Source organism: Sminthopsis crassicaudata, chromosome X, assembly GCF_048593235.1.
Source record: "Sminthopsis crassicaudata isolate SCR6 chromosome X, ASM4859323v1, whole genome shotgun sequence".
NCBI classification, from domain to species: domain Eukaryota; kingdom Metazoa; phylum Chordata; class Mammalia; order Dasyuromorphia; family Dasyuridae; genus Sminthopsis; species Sminthopsis crassicaudata.
Window position 1 is genome coordinate 56,803,886 of NC_133623.1, and position 16,751 is coordinate 56,820,636.

The 16,751-nt window shown below is 57.6% G+C and overlaps 1 protein-coding gene across 1 annotated transcript in view; it reads right to left on the reverse strand.

The window, feature by feature from the left end:
• The window catches only part of RYR1 (ryanodine receptor 1), a gene marked incomplete in the record, with an annotated part of 85,448 nt that continues 68,697 nt past the window's right edge, over nt 1-16,751 (reverse strand). The window contains 24 exon segments of the mRNA XM_074277611.1: nt 1-240; nt 470-521; nt 674-774; nt 1,427-1,491; nt 1,865-2,021; nt 2,314-2,448; nt 2,564-2,710; nt 2,945-3,005; nt 3,104-3,234; nt 3,349-3,391; nt 3,859-3,989; nt 4,781-5,038; nt 5,542-5,628; nt 5,829-5,976; nt 6,324-6,415; nt 6,846-7,655; nt 7,917-8,258; nt 9,328-9,515; nt 10,518-10,599; nt 11,622-11,726; nt 12,771-12,899; nt 12,980-13,068; nt 14,031-14,111; nt 16,522-16,595. Coding sequence (XP_074133712.1) covers nt 145-240; nt 470-521; nt 674-774; nt 1,427-1,491; nt 1,865-2,021; nt 2,314-2,448; nt 2,564-2,710; nt 2,945-3,005; nt 3,104-3,234; nt 3,349-3,391; nt 3,859-3,989; nt 4,781-5,038; nt 5,542-5,628; nt 5,829-5,976; nt 6,324-6,415; nt 6,846-7,655; nt 7,917-8,258; nt 9,328-9,515; nt 10,518-10,599; nt 11,622-11,726; nt 12,771-12,899; nt 12,980-13,068; nt 14,031-14,111; nt 16,522-16,595 — 3,604 coding nt within the window.

The window sequence follows — 16,751 nt, forward strand, 5'->3', positions numbered from 1 at the left end:
TGCAGAAGAAACCCTTTATTCCAGAGGGGCCCCTTTCCCATGGGACATGCTGCACTGAGGGAAGCTGCGCCCCAAGATAGGGGATCCCCCAGATAGCGTAAGGCACTTGAGGTGAGGGCAGATGGAGGGAAGCCTTGATTTTTTTCAGGCCAGCTGGTCTTCATACTGTTTTCGGAAACAGTCACCAGCTGGGAAGAAGTCCCAGCAGCGTTCCTGGTACATCTTCCAGACATACGACTCCTGGTGGGAGAAGGGATAGGCAGACAGCACAAGCAAGGGAAAGAAGGATAGACAGTTAATCAACCTCTTGGATACTTTTCCCCTCAGGCTATATCCCTACTCCAGCATCCTTTATTCATTATCTAGGTCTCCTTTAGAAACCCCTCAAATATACTGAAAGTTTCCCCAAAATGTGCCAAGGCTTTCCAGAACCCATCATCCCCATCTGGTATCCAATAACCCCCTTCACCTGTCCTGTGTGCTCAGTCTCATCCTTATTGATCAGATACATCAGGAAAAACCTGATAGGGAAGAGGACAGACATATCACGAGGGGACCAGGCCCAGTGGATCTCAACTCTCCCCCCAACCCATGTCATGGGTGTCCCTCCAGTCTCTTTGGAATCCACCCTGGCCCCATCCCCTCCCTATTGGCGAGCAGAACCAGCACTCACATGTAATTAGCCAGGTTGTGCTCCTCCAGCGTGTGGGTCTCAAAACCGTGGGGTGTTGTATCAAAGTAATCACTTCCAATGCCACAGATGAAACATTTGGTCTGGTGGGGTGGGGGAAGAAAGAAGGGGAGCATCAGGACGGAAGCCCCGGTCAGCTTCCTCCCATATCCTTATGGAACCCCCCCAAGTCCCTTCCCTGATAATCTATCATCTTCCAATTATTCTCTAGGGACCCCCTACAAGAACCTCCCCCACCCTGACACTCCACAGCCTTTCCTGAGACCCCCAACTCAGGATCTCAAAGCTCTTCCCATACTCCTGGGTCCTAGAAATTCCCGCATAGGTACCAAGAACCTCTGTAGTCTCTCATGCTTACCCTTGGGACTGCCAAATCTCTTCCAGGCTCTCCAAGACTCCCAAATCTTCCCATACCCTCCTCCCCAACTTTCACACACCAATGCTTGCTCCCCCCATTCCAGCTCATTAGTACTCTTGGAGCTCCTCAGATCCCCCCTGGCCATCCCCCTCCTCCTTCATGTATCTTTAAGGACTCGTCTGTCCCATCAGCCTGTGAGGTCCTTAGCCATATCGTGCGCTACCCATTCCCTCTGAATTTGTCCCCCCTTCCCGTTCCAGGTAACTCCCAAGTCTGGGAGGTCCTAGCAACAAGCACATTGTCTATTGAATGAATGCATCTGGGATCTCACAAAACTCTCCCCAGATTCTCTTCCCAAACGCTTTCAGGACTCTCACCTCCATATCTTCCTTCACTTGCTCTTGCTGGTCTCGGAGCTCCCCAAAAGCATCAATGATCAGACCTGAGGAAGGAGGGGAATGATCATTCTATTCTGACCCATGTCCATGTCACCTCTCCTCCCAGGCTTTAGCGCTCCCCTTCCCAGACCCCTTTCCCCCCCGGGCCAGAGAGCTTGAGAAAAATGGGTGAAGAGTGGATTTGTGAGGCAGCGTGGGCCAGGGCACTGGACTGAAGTCCTGCTTCCTCTACCAGCTGAGTGAGCCTGAGCACACTTAACCTCCCCGGCCCTCAAGCTTCCGCAGTTGTGATATGGCCTCTACACCTCTGATCCTCGGACTTCTGGGTGTTTCCATCCAGTCCCTCCAGCCCTGACTCTCTCCCACATGGTCACATCCCCCGCTCTCTCCCACGTCAGGGCCTCCGGCCCTTCTGACCTTGGATAATGGCCAGCAGGATGACAATGACGAAGAAGAAAAAGGTGATGTCAAAGACGACACGGTAGAGCTCGTATTCATCCCCTGCTGGATCCTCAATCTCATCCCCGATGCCCCCACCGGCTCGGACCCCCACGTACATGTGGAACAGGTAACACTGGAGGGAGAAGGATGGCAGAGCCTGAGCCTCCCTGGCCACCTTGTGAGCCCCGTGGTGCTGCAGTGCCCTACAGCAGGTGTCCTCTCTCAGTCACAAGGTGAGCCCCTGGAGAATGGGAGGCCACCGAGCTCCAAGAGAGTAAACTGGCCCAGACAGGAGCCAGAGCAGGCTGGAGCATCCCTCTAGGCTGCTGAACCAGACAAGGGGACGAGGCTCCAAGGACACACACAAAAAAGGTGCCCCCTCCCCCCCACGCCCAGGACTCAGTATCTCCCCTGGGCCATCTCACCGTCATCATGTCGTCACATTTCATGTCCGGCTCATCCTCATCCTCACTTTTATTGTAGAATTTGCGGAAGAAATTGAAGGCCACGACCGTGTAGAGGTAAACCACGACGGCCAGCAGGCCCACCGTCATCACCAGCTGCAGGGGAGCCCCAGGCACTGGTGAGGGAACCGGTGCTCATCCTGTCCTCCCCCCCCTCTGGCTAGGTCAGGTCCCCACCTCTCCCGGCTGTCTCCCCCGCTCCCCCAGGCACCTGCTTCCCGTTGTGGGTGACAGAGGACAGGATGGTCCGAAGCGTCTTGACTCCCATGGCGATGTCCAGCAGGTGAGCGGCAAAGAAGAAGTTGTTATAGTGGCCGAGGAGGGACATGACCATGTACCACGTCAAATACAAGAATGACTGAGGGACAGCAATGGGATGGGGGAGGGGGTTCAGAACAAAAGGTTTGGGGAGACACAAGCCTTCATGTTTTGGGGGCAACGAGGAGCACCTTAGGGAGCAGAGTCAGACACCCTGGGGGTATCAGAGAGGCAGGAGACGCTTTGGGTGGTCCCAAAACACGCTCCGGGGAGCATCCCCTGGGGCCTCTTTTCCCACCTTGGTAGCCTCCATCCTTCCAAGCCCCCTACTCACATTGTCCGTAAAGATGACACCAAATTTCCAGATTTGGTATTTGACGTCTATGGACATGATCCTAAGAGAGGGACATGGAAAGCAGGGAATGGCTCCGATCCTTTCTAGAGCTCCCTCAGCCTTCTCCACCAGCCCCACTGCCTCGGCTTGGGCCCGTACCAGGTGAGCAGTCCCGAGGGGGGTTCTGGCCGCTTCTCATTTTGTGCGGTGATCTCCAGGCTGGCCAGATCCATGCCCAGCAGCTCTGCGATCCGCTCCCGCCCGAAGATGTCTCCATGTTTTTCCAGCACCTAGGGAAGGGGAGAGGGCTCGAGGACATCACTGGCCACGACTGGCTTCAGGAAAAGACAAAGTAGATCTGGCCAAGGGGAAGAGAACTGGGCTCTGTTCGGTGGGCTCCTCACCTTCCTTTTCACGAACTTGTCCCAGTAGTTGCTGGGGAAGGACCTGGGGAAAGAAATTGTGGGACTGAGAACAGAGGCACCCCAGGTCTGACTGCCTCCTTCCCCATCCCTGCCTCCCTCTGGGGCATCTCATACCTGGGGATCCCCATGTCTCCCCCCCCACCGCCTCCCTCCGGGCCCTCCTGGGTCTCCTAGTATCTGCCACGCTGAACTTTCCCCCGCCTCTCCCTTAGTTCTCCTGTGCCCCCTTATTTCCCAGGGACCCCCAGGCTCCAGTGCAGCCCTCAGCCCCTTGCGCATCTCCCTCCTAATCCCTCCCTACTCCCAGCCGCCTCCTCTCCCCCAGGTTCCCCCTCAGCCCCGCCTCCCTTTCTGGGTGCTTCATAACTCCCTGCCACTTTTCTCTATTGGGACCCCCCTTTCTCCCCAGCCTCTCTCTGAGTCTCCTTTCCCCGCTCCCGCCTCCCATCTCCGTCTTGCAGGGCTTTCCCCGGCCTTCAGGCGCCGTACGGGGTGTTAAGCACCAGCCGGTCCCACTGGCCCTTCACGTCGTCGTCCTCGGGCTGCTCGGTGATGTAAAGGCCGTCAAACTCGAGTTTCCGGGCCAGCTCCTTCTCGCGCTTAAATATAACCAGCGGTACCTGGGGGAGCGCGCCGCAAAAGTCAGGGGGCCCATTGGCCGCAAGCTGGACCCGGGCCACGCCCCGCTCCCTCACTGTCAGCTCCGCCCTGGCCCGCCCCCTCAGCGCCAGCCCCGCCCAGCCTCATGGTGTAGCCTAGGATGCAGAGGAAGGCAATGAGGGTGTGCAAGATGCAGAGACCTTGCAGAGCCCACTCCAGTAACCCCGGCCCCGCCCCAAGCTCTAGCTCCGCCCCCTCAGCGCCAGCCCCGCCCAGCCTCATGGTGTAGCCTAGGATGCAGAGGAAGGCAATAGGGGTGTGCAGGATGCTGAGACCTTGAAGAGCCGGCTCCCTGAAACCCCGGCCCCGCCCCAAGATCTAGCCCCGCCCCTTCAGCGCCAGCCCCGCCCAGCCTCATCTTGTAGTCTAGGATGCAGAGGAAGGCAATGATTGAAGGATGCTGAGATCTTGCAGAGCCCGCTCCATGTAACCTCGCCCCCAAGCTCTAGCCCCGCCCCCTCAGCGCCAGCCCCGCCCAACCTCATGGTGTAGCCTAGGATGCAGAGGAAGGCAATGGGGGTGTGCTGGATGCTGAGATCTTGCAGAGCCCGCTCCCTGAAACCCCGGCCCCGCCCCAAGCTCTAGCTCCGCCCCTTCAGCGCCAGCCCCGCCCAGCCTCATCTTGTAGCCTAGGATGCAGAGGAAGGCAATGGGCAGGATGCTGAGACCTCGCAGAGCCGGCTCCCTGAAACCCCGGCCCCGCCCCAAGCTCTAGCCCCGCCCCCTCCGCGCCAGCCCCGCCCAGCCCCACCTTAAGGCAGTTGTAGCCTATGATGCAGAGGAAGGCAATGAGGGTGTGCAGGATGCTGAGACCTCTCAGGGCCGGCTCCATGTAGCCCGTACTCTCTTCCAGGAAGTAGTAGACCATGTTCTCTTCCTCCTCGTCCTCCAAATCCTCCCCAGCCCCGGAGCCCATGCCGGATCCCAGGAAGTCCCCGGACCCTGAGCCCGCCAGGCCCTCGAGACCGGAGCCTTCCAGATCCTCTTCCCCTGGTGGCGAGTCAGACACCTGCAGGGGACAGGAGGGTCAGGGAAAGGGGGGCCAAGGGCTCCCTGCCCCCCCTCCTTGTTCCGCCACAATGGTCCGGGCCCCCAGGAGCCCAGCTGGAGCAGAAGGGACCTCAAGGCTTTATAAAGTCGCAGCTATCCCCCCTTTTACCCCAGAGGAAACGGGCCGAGGGGCCTGAGACCCCACAGAACTGGGGGCAATATCTGAATTCAGGTCCTTTGACCCCAAAGTCAGGATTCTTGCTCCTGGACCATCCTGCCTTGGAGGCCCCAAGACCAGATCCCTCTGTAGGGGCCTCCTACACTCTGTCACCCAATGGAAGAGACATGGATTCTGTTCTAAGGTACCGGCTGCGCGCCAAGCACTGTGCCACCTGCTTTCTCCGGGGATGAGGGGCCCGTGTCCACGAGGCTAATCCTGTTGGATGGACTTGAGGAACAAGTCACTCCCACGGGACCCAGATATCCCCACAACCTGCCCCAGGCCCCTCCATCGCCCGATACCTTGTAGAAGAGCAGGATGAAGTTGATGGCAAAGGCCAGGAAGAGGGCAAGGAATCTCAGGGTATAGAAGTTTCTGGAGAGGTAGTTCTGGTAGGGACCAGGGAAGAAAGGGAAAGAGGGAGGCCTGAACCCCTGGTCCAGCCGCAGGCCTGACACTGCTCCCTCCCTGCCCCAGCCCAGGAGACAACAGAGAGCCGGGATCTTCCCAGAGCCAGGCAGCAGGGCCTGGGCTCCTTCCCCTTCTCCCTTCCTCCCTGGTCCCTGCCCCTGTGCAGGCTGGTCCTTACCAGGAACTTGACCCTCTGCACCTCCAGTTCCTCCCAGAAGTCTGGGCCCTCAGATTTGGCGTCTTTCCGGGGCGGAGGTGGGGCAGCTGCCTTCTTGGGAGCCTCGGGTTCTGGCTCTTGGGACCCTTCCTTTTCTCCGTTCTCAGCACTGGGGGAAGAGGAGAGGGAACACAGGGTCAGTTCAAAGGGAACTGCGGGCCATCGGGGTCTCTGAGCTGCAGCAGTAACCCTACGGCCAGTGATTACTGGCATTATGGGATTGAGAGCGGCTCACCCCAGCCTCCTCCTTCCCCAGGTGAGGGCCCTCAAGCCGGGGAACGCTTGTTGGGTGTCCCAGAGATGGGCACACAATCCATGCCTGGGACTTCTGACACTGAATCCAACGTTCTGCCCACCATGTTCCCCACTGGTCAGAGCCAGGGCTGGAGGGTGCCCTGAGGACGGAGATGGGGGCTAGCCAAGGTCCTAGGTCAAGGGTCAAGCAAGGCCACTCACTCAGCTTTCTCAGGCTCCGGTTCTGGTTCTGGTTCTGGCTCTGGTTCTGGCTCTGGTTCTGGTTCTAAGGCTTGTTCTTCTCCTCCCTCCAGCTAGGGATAGGCAGAGGACTCAGAGAGCTGCATCCCCTCTCCGGACCCTTCCTGCCCCAGGGTTCTCCTTGGGTCTTGTTAGCCGTGTACATCCCCCATCCTCTCTGTCCATCCCAGGCCCTCGTTCCCTCCAGCGCTCCTCTCTTTCCTGTGGGCATCTCCCTTCTAGGAAGGGATCCCCTGCTGTCGCTCTGGGTACCCACATCTCTTCTTTTTTCTCTCCTCTATTCTCTTTCCCTGCCTTTCTCTTTCTCCATCCATCTGCTCTGCCCCTAGGCTTGGGCCTGTATGGCCCCTTCCTTTACCCTTCTCCTCCTCTTCCTCTCTGGCTCTCTCTGGCTCTCCCTCTCTGTCTCTCTTCCCCTCCCTTTCTCTTTCAGTCTCTCTCTCTGGGTCTCTCTCCCCCTCCCTCTCCTAGTTTCCCACTCACCCCTAATTTCCTCCGGAAGATGGGGGAACCCTCAGGAGTGGGCGGCTCAACTGGTGTTGTGTCTCCCATGTCACCAAGGCCTCCAGGGACCTCCATCCGGAAGTGGCCTCCATCTGCCCCGGCTCCCTCTCCTCCAGCCGGCCCGGCCTCCCCAGCTCCGGCCTCAGCCTCAGCCTCCCTCTCAGCGGATTCTGCCCCCGTCTCCTCATCACCCTCCGTGGCTCCGTCCCCAGTCCCAGCAGCCCCAGCGCCAGCCGCCTGTTCCCCATGGACCTCATCGCCTGTGGGGTCCGGCATCCCGGCCAACAGTCCCGTCACAGTCACTTTCTTGGCTCCCTCTACCAGGCCCCCACCAAACAGAGAGCCCCAGAGCAGGCCGAGGGCCCCGCGGGTGGCGCCGATCACTCCGGTGCCCGTCCACGTGGCCCCGGCCCAGATGAGCCCGACCCCGGCTCCTGCGGCCTCTCGCAGGGTCAGCTTGCGGAGCCTCCGCACCCTCCTGCGCAGGCTCCGGTAGGTCAGCTTCCGCATGACCGAGGAGACGGCGCCAACCACGTGCCCGGAGATACCCGTCGGGCCCCCCGCGCCGGCCCCTTCTCCGTCGGGTCCTGCCTCGCTGGAGTCTGGCCCCGACTCTGCCGCAGACTCCTCCTCGTCTTCCTCGGGCTCTCCCTCGGGCTCGGAGATCTGGGCGGCGATCTGCATCTCAAAGATGGTGTCTTCACAGAAGCTCACAAACATCTCCATCTTTTCCGACTCCCCCCCTTCATTCACCACGTCAAAGATGAACTGGCGTTTGGACTCCTTCACCTGCACAGGGGGAGGCACCCGCATGGCGAGGAGTGAGCGGGGGGTGGGGGACAGCGGGGAAGGGGGCGTGCTGGGAGGGACGCGGGCAGCTCCCCGGGGGACGCATGGGAGAGTGGGGCCGGTTGGTGCAGGGGCTCGGAGGGGAGGTTCTTCAGGACCATAGGGGAAGGGACAGGGAGCCTGATGGCGGGGGAGGTGGGACTCTTGGGGCAGGGCACAAGGGGCAGGGACGAGGGATGACCAGGCGGGGCGGAAGGCCACCTGGGGCATCTCCCACTGCGCTTTGTTGGTTTCTGAGATTTCAAAGTAGATGCGCTCGATGCGCCGGGAGGCCCCCATGATCTCGATGCGGCCCAAGTAGGGCCGGAAATACTCCAGGATGCTCTCGGCCAGCTCCAGGAAGTTCTTGAGGCGCGGGTCGTGGGGCACGTGCTCCGACAAGTTGGTCAGCAGCACGGCCACGTTGAAGCCGATGTCTCGGGCCGGCTCCTGGAAGCGGCTGGCAAATTCCTCCACGTTGATCATCTCGTTCTCATCCGCCTCCGAGCAGGACAGGAGGAACTGGATCTCCGGGCCAGTGAACTGCTTCTGACTGTCCATGGCCTGTGGAGGGAGGTCCCCGTGCAGGCCAATCAGTGAGCTGTCCTCCACCCCGTCTCCAGGGAGGGACCGGCTTCCTCACTAGCTAAGTCCTCCCTAGGAGGCCCTGAGTGCTCCCTAGTGCCTGAGCATCCCTCAAGGGTGCCCACATTTCAAACCCTCCTCCCCAAGGCTGCTCCCCTAGAGATCCTTCCAGGGATGACATTCCCCTCCCTGAGGCAGCCCCCGGACCCTGGAAGCGCCCCTGTCCCTTAAGCCCAGGTCTAGGGAAGGGCCCCCATTCAGGGCTACTTCCTCTTCCCATTTCCACACTGGCATCCCACTGCCCCCTAAGATGTCCATTTTTCAGAAGCTCCATTTCCCTGATATCAGATAACCCCCTCCTCAGATTTCTAAGTTTTGGCCTCCTGACTTCTCAGGGCACCCCTTGGGGCCGCCCCATTCAGTGCCTCTCCTTCCCCAGCAGGCTCCGGAGACTTCCTTTCCTAAATTCCTGATTCCTTTCCAGGACCTTGCACTCCTCCCAGCTCCCCAAGTGCCCCCAGAACTCTAGCCACTCGCAAATCTCCTCCCTCCAGCTGTTGCTTCCCTGACGTTTGAGCCCCCGTCTAAGGACGCCCTTCTCTGTGTCTGGCTTTATCTCCCACTCCCCTCAGCGTTTCCATCCACGGACTACCTGGAACTTCCATCATCCAGAGCTTTCTCCGCCAGGGAGTCTGCAGGTAACCTCCCCCCAATTCCAAACTAGCCTCAGTTTCCCCACCAAGAGACCTCCCACCCATCCAATAGGAGCTTCTAGGTTTTTACCCTTTTTCTTTACCCTAAGAATAATCGCTTAACGCATTCAGTTGACGAAGGTTTCCAGTGGCTTTCGGCTCAGGTACCTACTAAGAACCCCTACTGAGGTGTTTCCTGGAGAGGCTTGCCACCAGTAACCCCTACCCATTGCCCTGCATGGCCTCAGGCTCCCTTCCCCCACTCTCTGGAGGCCCCCTAATACCCACCCAAGGCCTCCTTCTAGGCCCTGCCCGCGGCTCCTGTGGCTGCTGGGAAGGTGGTCCGGGGCCCTCACCTTCTGGAAATCCTTCTTGGAGATGAGTCCGCGGGGATCGGTGACGTAGTCCTGGAAGGCCTCAGAACCCACGATGTCCTTCAGTTTTAGGAACATGTCGAAGAACTTGAGGATCATCTCCACGTTGGAGGAGGACTCCACCAGCATGTCCACCATCTGCCTGGCGATTGTGCCGTTGACCACGTTACCTGGTGGAGGTCGGGGAGGAAGGGGCGGAGCGTCAGGACCGGCGGGCCACGGGGAGGAGCCCCATAGCGCTGTCTGGGGCTGGGGGAGCCCTCAAATTCAACGCCCATATTGTGCAGAAAGGGAGAAATGACGCCCACAGTGTCTAGGTGACTGTTAATAAGGGAACTAAGGGAAGGGGCAGCATTCAAACTCAAGACCTCAGATTCCAAACCCATTCCCTTTTCTATTCATCCTGCACTGCCTGGGGGATCTAGGTCCCCTCTGCCTGCTGGAGCCTTCCCATGCCAAGGGGACAAGCCAGGGTCCCACGGCCGTTAAGCTCTAGCCAGGATGAGATTTCCTCCTCTCCTGGGGATTTCTCCTGGGGAGATCCGGGTGGTTTGGGTGGTGGGGACCTCGTGGGGAGGGGAAGGTTTCTGGGGGGAGTTCCCTGTGAAGGGGAAGGACCTCGGACAAAGCCTCTGAAGACAGGGGAGTCTCCTTGGGAGGTATCTTGGTAGGGGGAGTCTCCTTGGGAGTGTTTTGGGGAGGGGCCTTTGAAGATGAAGCTTGAGAAGGGTTTCTGGGGTGGGATCTCCTTTGGCGAGGGAGGTCGAGGGTCATTTTTGTGGGAGCCTCTGAGGATGATGGGATTGCCATGAGGGGACACTGGGAAAGGTCCACACCGCCTAACATAAGTGCTTTGAGAATGGAGACTTCCATCTTTACATCTCCAGTGCCTACTAGATACACTGCCCGGCATACAGAAAGAGCTTAATAAATGCTTATCCAAATTAATTGAACAAACACTAAGTGCCTACAATGTGCCAGACATTGTGCTAAACTGCTTGACTCATTATAATGGGGGAGAGGGGAATGAAACGACTCTTTGGGAAGAATTTCAGGGTGGATTGGATCTGGGTTTGGGGGAAGGATCCCTGGAGGCCCCCGCAGGGTTTCAGACAGACTGCTTGGGGTGGGGGGATGTGCTCCCTCGGAGCGGGGGAAACCTTCAGGCTTACCTTCCAGCAGCGAAAGCAACATGACCACCATGTCTTTCTGCAGATCCAGGAGCTCCTTCAGCAGCTCAATCTGACTTGAGTCCTAGGGAGAAGCCCCCGCCCCACACGGCCACGCCCGTCACAGACCCAGAGCTCCATCAGCACCTTGGGCACGGGGCCTCCCCAGACCCCTGACCCGGCCCCCACGTGACTGGGCCCCTTCTGCCCTATGGGGGATTTAGCCAAGGGCTGCTCCGAGAGAGAGAGGAGGGGGGAGAAAGACAGACAGCGAGACAGAGATAGAGACAGAGACAGAGACAGAGAGAGATGCAGAGGCAGAGATACAAAGAGAGAGACAGAGACAGGCAGAGATACAAAGAAAGAGAAAAAGAGAAGTACGATAAAGACAGAGAGACAGAGACAGACTGACAGCAGGGAGAAAATTATAGATGTGGGAGATAGAGGTAGAAATGTAGAGAAGACACAAAGACCTAGAACAATGAGAAAGCTGGAGGGGCAGTAGTAGAAGAGAAGAGCTGGGTTCTGGGAGAGCCGGAGGCAGAGGGGCAGAGAGCCCTCTCATGAGGCTGGAAGATGCCCCAGAGCAGTCCTGGCATGGGGCAGCTGGCATGGGTGTGCTTGGGTTCTGGGCTGGAGGGAGGGGCTCCCGCACCTGCTCTAGAGCCCTGGAGGGGCTCTCATCTGCCACAGGTGGATAGAGAGTGGAAGAAAGCTTCTAGCCCCAGCCCCTCCCCCGTCCCAGGCCAGAGAAACAAGGGGCACTGGAGCTCAAGGAGCCCAGAGCAGGGGCAGCCAGGAGGGTGCTGGGTGGGTGGGAAGAACAGGGCAAAAGGAAGCCAGGATGGGGGGGATTGTCGGGGGGGGGTGTCTGGGAAGCCAGGGACCCAGTGCAGAGGGAGGCAGGGACGGCTGCATGGGAAACACAAATCACAAAGCAGGACTCGGAGGGGGGAGAGATCTGGGGATGAATCGAATCAGAGAAATATTCAGAAAGGAGGGGAAGGGGCCAGAGGGGCGGGGGAAGCTGCACTCCCTAGGGAGGAGGATGGCTGAGAAGGAGGCTCTGGGAGGGAGCAGAGGGCCAGGGGGGGGGAAGGGACCCACCTGAGCCAGCTTCATCATCATGTGGGCAAAGACGTGGAGGAAGCCGACCACGGCGTCCCACAGACGGCTGTGCGCCAGGCTCTGCTGGTTTCCTGTACACGGGCCCTGCCGGAGGACCGGAGGGCTTAGCGTTTGGCTGCCCCCTCCCAGCCCTGATCCCACCCCCGCTCTGCCAGTCAGAAACTGAAGTTCCTAAGACTCAGGAACCGAGCAATTGCCTCTCATCTGACTGATGGAGGAGAAGATCCAGACCAAGGTCTCCCAGACACCGGCTTCCACCAGGATGTGTTTGCCCCATCCTGGAAGTCCCCATGATGTGGCGAATATTCCTTAGCTGTGTCCGACTGTGGAGGCTGGGCCAGGGGAGGTGATGGGCCCCACGCCTCAGAGCCGGGTCCCCTTTCCTCCCCCTCCTTTCCTTCCCCCACACTGAATCAGTAGCAAACCCTGTGAGGGGTGACCCTGCCCTCTGCCCAGGCCCTCCCCAGCCCGCTCCGGGCCTGCAGCTCACTCAGGGGACTTCCTGTCCTGTTCCTCAGGTCCTGGGCGAGCCCTCGAGGACAGGAGTTATAATCTTTCCCCCATCCTTCATCAAACAAACCCCATTCGGTTCCACAGACATTTATGAAGCCAGGCTCTGTGCTAGGGGCTGGACTGGGTCCAAACGGGGAGACCCGGTCCCAAGCAGAGCCTTTTGGGAGGGCTCCAGTGGAGGGGTGCTGTCCTACTGTGTGGAGGCCTCCCTACCTTCTCTGGGCCTCCCTCCCGCCCCCTATCAAACGTGGGGCTAAATCAGATGGTTTCTAAGGGCCCTTTTGGCCAAGTGGCACAGAGTAAGTATTGAATAAATACGTATTTTTTTCTTTCTTCCTTAACAAATAACCGCTTAATTAGAAAAGCTCTAATGTAAAGAGAATTTTTATAGAAATCTGGACGTGTTGGTTCAAGTCCGGATTCTGTGCGACCTCGGGCAAATTTATTCTCATTCTGTGCCTCAGTTTATCCTTCTGTAAAATGAAGTGGCTCAATGATCCCTAGGATCCCTTTCAGCTCCACTCACATGGGGAGGAGGTAACCCGTAACCAGAATCTAGAAAGCCAGGAGGGGCCGAGGGCAGGGCCCCGGATAGGAACGGGATAAGGTGACTACCTGGATGTACTCGGTGAGGCTGTTGAAGACCTGCTTGGCCACCGCCATGGCTTTGGAGAAGTTCCTCTTCCCTTGCTCGTCAATCACATCCTTCCCCGAGTAGTACCAGTAGAAGTCACTGATGGACTCCTGAGGGCAGCAGCTGGTGAGCGGAGGCAGCCCGGAGCCCCCCTTGTCCCCCCTCCACCCCTCCAGCCCGGGATGCCCACCTGCAGCCTCAGCAGATAATCCACTGTACAGATAATGATATTGATGGTGGTCGTGTTCCCCGTCTGTGTGCGCAGGTAGTTCTGAAAGTCTGGGGGGACAGATCACTGGCTCGCATTTTTGCTGGTTTGACTCTCCATCCCAATCCAGTGAGTCACCATTAATCTACTTCCATCTGCCCCTGACAGAGACGCCCCCTTAATTCAGGCCTTCCCTGAGTTCAAGTCCTCCTGGCCGGGAGAAGAACGTCCTAAGGGGGCTCTGGCCTCCAGCCTCATCCTGACCCAGTCTGTCCGCACAGGCCTCCGGGCCCTTTGCCAGGGCCTTCCCAATGGCTTTGGATACAAGTGGTATTCCCTTAGCCGGGCGCCGTGGGCCCCCTCCCCCAGGTAGATCGCAAGCTTCTGGGACAGCGTTTAGACAATGTAAGTACCACATGAATATTAGCTCTCAGTAAGGCAGTAACGGGCACTGAATGAATTCTCATTCTCTGACCTGTGTGTCTAGCATACAGTAGGTACTTAATCAGTGCTTGTGGAATCAAATTCAACATTGGCTCACTTTATTGTGAAGAGGGTATTATTTTTAATAGATTGGGCAGCTGGGAAATGACTTATGGACGGTCACATGATTAGCAAGTCCTGGAGCTGTGGCTCTTGGGTTATAGACTCATAGAATGTCGAGAACTCGATGGGCTCCAGGCAGGAGAAACCTGAGCCCTAAAGAGTTTGTAAAATGGCTTGCTCAGGGTCACTTAGGGCCCTACCAGTTCAATGACCCCAGCAACTAATGGCATTGGGGCTTGGATCCAGGTTTTCTGACTGCCAGGCCCAGAGCTTCTCCCCTGCTGCATCCTGCAGGCCTTGGCTGTCCAGCTCAAGCCTTCCAGGCCCCACCTCGATGTGAGCACCTTCCTTGCTCTCCTGTCCCTCTTCCTCCTCTTCTTCCTCCTCTTCCTTCTGCCCTTTCCCTCCTCTTTCCTCCTTTTCCCTCCTCCCTCTTCTCTCCTTCCTTTTTTCTCTCTCCCTTCTCTTCCTCCTCTCACATACGAACCATTGTTATGGCCTTCACACAGCAGCTGGAGAAAGCGGAAGAGATCCTGAGTGAACTCATCGTCGGCCATTACTTTTTCCCCTGGGACAGAGAGGAAGGGTCAGCCTGCTGGGGGGCGAGGTTCCCCGGGAGAACAGGCATGCAGAAGGTCCATGCACACACAGCACACAGGGTCAGGAGAATGGGGGGTGAGGAAGGAACGGGGGAGAGGCTGACCGCCACTCATGTCTGGGCAGTCCTGTTGTAACTTCTGTGGGACATCCCAGAGCTGTGACTTCAGAGACTGTGACCTCATGGAGACAGTGATGTCAGAGTCTGTGACCTCATGGGGCTGTGACCTCAGGGTCTGTGACATCATAGGATGGGTGATTTTAAGGGTTGTGACATCACATAACCATAACAACTTCAGGATCTGTGACATCATAGAGTGAGTGATTTCAAGGACTATGACATCACATAACCATAATAACTATGACATCATAGTGCGGGTGATTTCAAGGACTGTGACATCACATAACCATAATAACTATGACATCATAGAGTGAGTGATTTCAAGGACTGTGACATCACATAACCATAACAACTTCAGGGTCTATGACATCATAGTGTGGATGATTTTAAGGGTTGTGACATCACATAACCATAATAACTATGACATCATAGTGCGGGTGATTTCAAGGACTGTGACATCACATAACCATAATAACTATGACATCATAGAGTGAGTGATTTCAAGGACTGTGACATCACATAACCATAACAACTTCAGGGTCTATGACATCATAGTGTGGATGAGTTTAAGGGTTGTGACATCACATAACCATAATAAACTATGACATCATAGTGCGGGTGATTTCAAGGACTGTGACATCATATAACCATAATAACTATGACATCATAGAGTGGGTGATTTCAAGGACTGTGACATCACATAACCATAACAACTTCAGGGTCTATGACATCATAGTGTGGATGAGTTTAAGGGTTGTGACATCACATAACCATAAGAACTTCTATGACATCATAAGGAAGGTGATTTCAAGGGTTGCACCCTCCTATGACCATAATGACCTCGGGGTCTAGGATATCAAAATGAAGTTGCCAATGCCTATGATGTCACAGGGCCAGGGTGGTTTGTGGAGAGGACCAGAGAACGAGGTCTCGGGGCTTCTGGGAGGTGTGGGCCGGAGGGTGGAGCAGGGGCGGGAGGCGGTTAAGGGGCATGGGACGTGGGCAGATGGAGGCCCAGGATGTGACCGGTTGGGCTGAGCAGAGGCAGGGGACGGGCGGCAATCATGGCTGAGGAGTCTGCCAGCACGGCAGGCGCAGGGACCGCAAGGGGACCCGACTGTGGAGGGAATGCCAGGAGCAAGCGCAGAGGGGTCTACCCAGCCCACCCAGAGGGGACAGGCCAGTCGGGCGGAGAGCTGATGCCTGGGCTGGAAGGGCCTCAGTCAGAGGGGTCTGGGGAGGGGCATCCCTGCCTGTCCTGGGCCAGCTGATCCAGAGACCCTGCAGTAAGCAAACACCCTCTCAGCCCTCAACCCTGCCCCAGCCTTTCCCATCCCTGACGGCTGCCCCGCGGCCCCTGGTCTCTGAGGCTGTCCCTGGTCCCGGCCCGGGGTAGGCAGAAGGAGGAGGGGGGTTAGCAGAGCAGGGGGCACACAGGGCCGTGGGCAGGGGAATTACCGTTCTGGCGATTGATGACTGAGGCAGCCGGACAGGATGGGAGGAGGGAAGAATGGGGAGAGAGGGAGAGGCAGAGATGTGGAGAGAAAAGACACAGAAAGAGACGGACGTGGAGACAGACGCAGAGTGACAGGAACAGGGGAGAAATGGAGGGAGACATGAAGAGAGACAGTCACAGAGATGAGAGATGTAGACAGAGATAGAGAGAGACACAGAGACCAGACAGGGGGAGGGGCGGGAGGGAGACGAGAGAATGGGGGGAGAAAGTTGTGGAAAGAGTCCAGAGGAGAGCAGGAGGGGGAGGGGAGGGGAGGGGGGGAAGGGAGGGGGACAAGGAGACGGACAGGAACAGGAGGAGAGATCGGTGCAGATGAAGAGGCCATGAGGGGTCAGGGCAGGGAGGGAGGTGAGTACCACACATCACAACACAGCAAAGAGGAGACTTGATTAACTTGGATTAGGGGCATTCATGGGAGTGGGGAAACAGCAACCCAAATGGGGGAAGGGGAGGAGGGAGAGTCCCAGGGGAGGAGGGAGAGTCCCGGGGGGGAGGGGAACCCTTGAAGAAGGGGGATCAGAGCCTCGGGAGAAGGGGAGCCCATAGGAGTGAGAGCCCAAGGGGAGAGGGAGGGGTTCCCTGGGATGAGGTGGGGTCCTTGTAGTTAGAAGGGCCCAGGATGGGGAGAGAGATATTAAGAAGAAGGGAGGTTACTTGGGGGAAAGGAAGCTCCAGGATTAGGGATAGGAAGGGGAGACCCAAGGGAAAAGGGGACCCAAGGATAGGGATGGGAAGGGGGCTCACCAGTCCCTTCCTCGGTCACCATTCCAAGCCCCTCTGCCTTGTTCTGCCTCTCAAAGGCATTCAGATCGAGAACACTAGTGGGAGGGAGGTGTAGAGAACGGGATCATGGCAGGAGGGCACATGTGAGGCCCAGGCTGAGCCTCTAGGAGTTCTAAACTCTTTCTTTCTTCCTTCCTTTCTCTATCTCCTTCCTTCCTTCCTTCCTTCCTTCCTTCCTTCCTTCCTTCCTT